Raw genomic sequence first — 1449 nt, 5'->3', positions numbered from 1 at the left:
ACAGACGTAGAAATACCAAAGATGGAGGCAGCAAATCTAGGAATGACTCTTAAAGATGAAAGTTTTGAAATATGTAAAATAGAAGATACATCTAACATTCTTTATAAAAAAAAAGTCTTTTCATTTCATCTCCAAAAAACTATATACATGTAATATATTCAATGTTGTAAAAGAATAGCTTCAAGGTATGCATAATCATGTAAACTCAAGCTGTTTTTCTTAATATTCACTCAATAAGGTCAAAGGGAGATTTCCCATGGAAGAAACTACTTTTCATGCCACAGAACTCAAAAAGTGAAAATACTGCATCTTTGCCGAATTTCATTATGAACATGGATACATATAATTACCAGATTATTCATTAAAGCAGTGGTAACACAAGGACACAAATCAATAACCAAATATTACTGGTTATTGCCAATATTAATAACATTATCAATAAAATAGTGCAGACAATATCTATTACTAAAAGTGATGGTGATGGTGAACATGAAGAGGAGGAGGATGACTATGGTACTGGCAATGCAGCAATGATAATGGTCAAAATAAAGTAAAATTAGCATTACATTACCTTGCTCTGTTTCTGTCCTCCATATCTTCCCTCTCTGAATGCAAAGACTTCAAGTGTGTTTGCTTGAGGAGGAACTTTCTCATGTGTTCTTGGTTTTCCATTTGCTTTTTAAGTTTCCTGAAGAGAAATAACAAAACAAAACAAATTAGTATGAAATGAAACATAATATTTAACTATGTCCCATCAAATTATGATAAGTGTGATTCATACCTTTATGTAACGACTAACTTTGAAGTCAATGACTACATTCATAATGTATTCCAATATTTTCTCCTTTTCTCTATCAAATAAACTTCATTCAAATTCCATAACAAAGATCAAAAATAATTTTTTATACTTTCCATTTCTGACAACCTTAAATATGTTATATTCAATGCTTGTGAAACAGCAATTCATTTATTCATATTCACATAAAAAAAGATAAAACAACAATTCCAGGTCAACCACCTCTAATCCAGCACCATCAGGACCTAATGTGCACAATTTTAGTGAAAATGATAAGTCACTGATAAATCACCTATGAAAACAATACAAACTGCTCACAGTAATAATAATATTTCTCAAAATCACATATAAACTATTCTATCCCAATCCATTTCCAACTTGCTAAAATCTAAAATGGAAAGCCGAGTCTGAAGTCCAACTTTGAGTAAGCAGGTACATTATTTTGTGACTTGGTTGTGACAATTAAGCCATTTTACAATCTTCTTACCCTCCAGTTGTTCTATCAGGATTTTTGGTCAGTTTTTCTATTTATTTAGGTCTGTCCATTTGAAAAGTTATAGTAGTGTCTCAAGAAATTTATAACCAGTGCCAGATTAGTGAAGGAAAATGGTTACCAGAAGGCAGAATAGAGGCGCTTGACCTGTATAAGATAA

General features: G+C 31.3%; 1 protein-coding gene across 1 annotated transcript in view; it reads right to left on the bottom strand.

The window, feature by feature from the left end:
* LOC119594634 (meiosis-specific nuclear structural protein 1-like) overlaps nucleotides 1-1449 on the bottom strand; it is a gene marked incomplete in the record, with an annotated part of 17619 nt that overhangs the window by 13391 nt on the left and 2779 nt on the right. The window contains 1 exon segment of the mRNA XM_037943683.1: nucleotides 572-688. Within this exon segment, the coding sequence (XP_037799611.1) occupies nucleotides 572-688 (117 nt within the window).

Source organism: Penaeus monodon, chromosome 34 (assembly GCF_015228065.2).
Source record: "Penaeus monodon isolate SGIC_2016 chromosome 34, NSTDA_Pmon_1, whole genome shotgun sequence".
Lineage (NCBI taxonomy): Eukaryota > Metazoa > Arthropoda > Malacostraca > Decapoda > Penaeidae > Penaeus > Penaeus monodon.
This window is presented reverse-complemented; position numbering and strand designations above follow the sequence as displayed.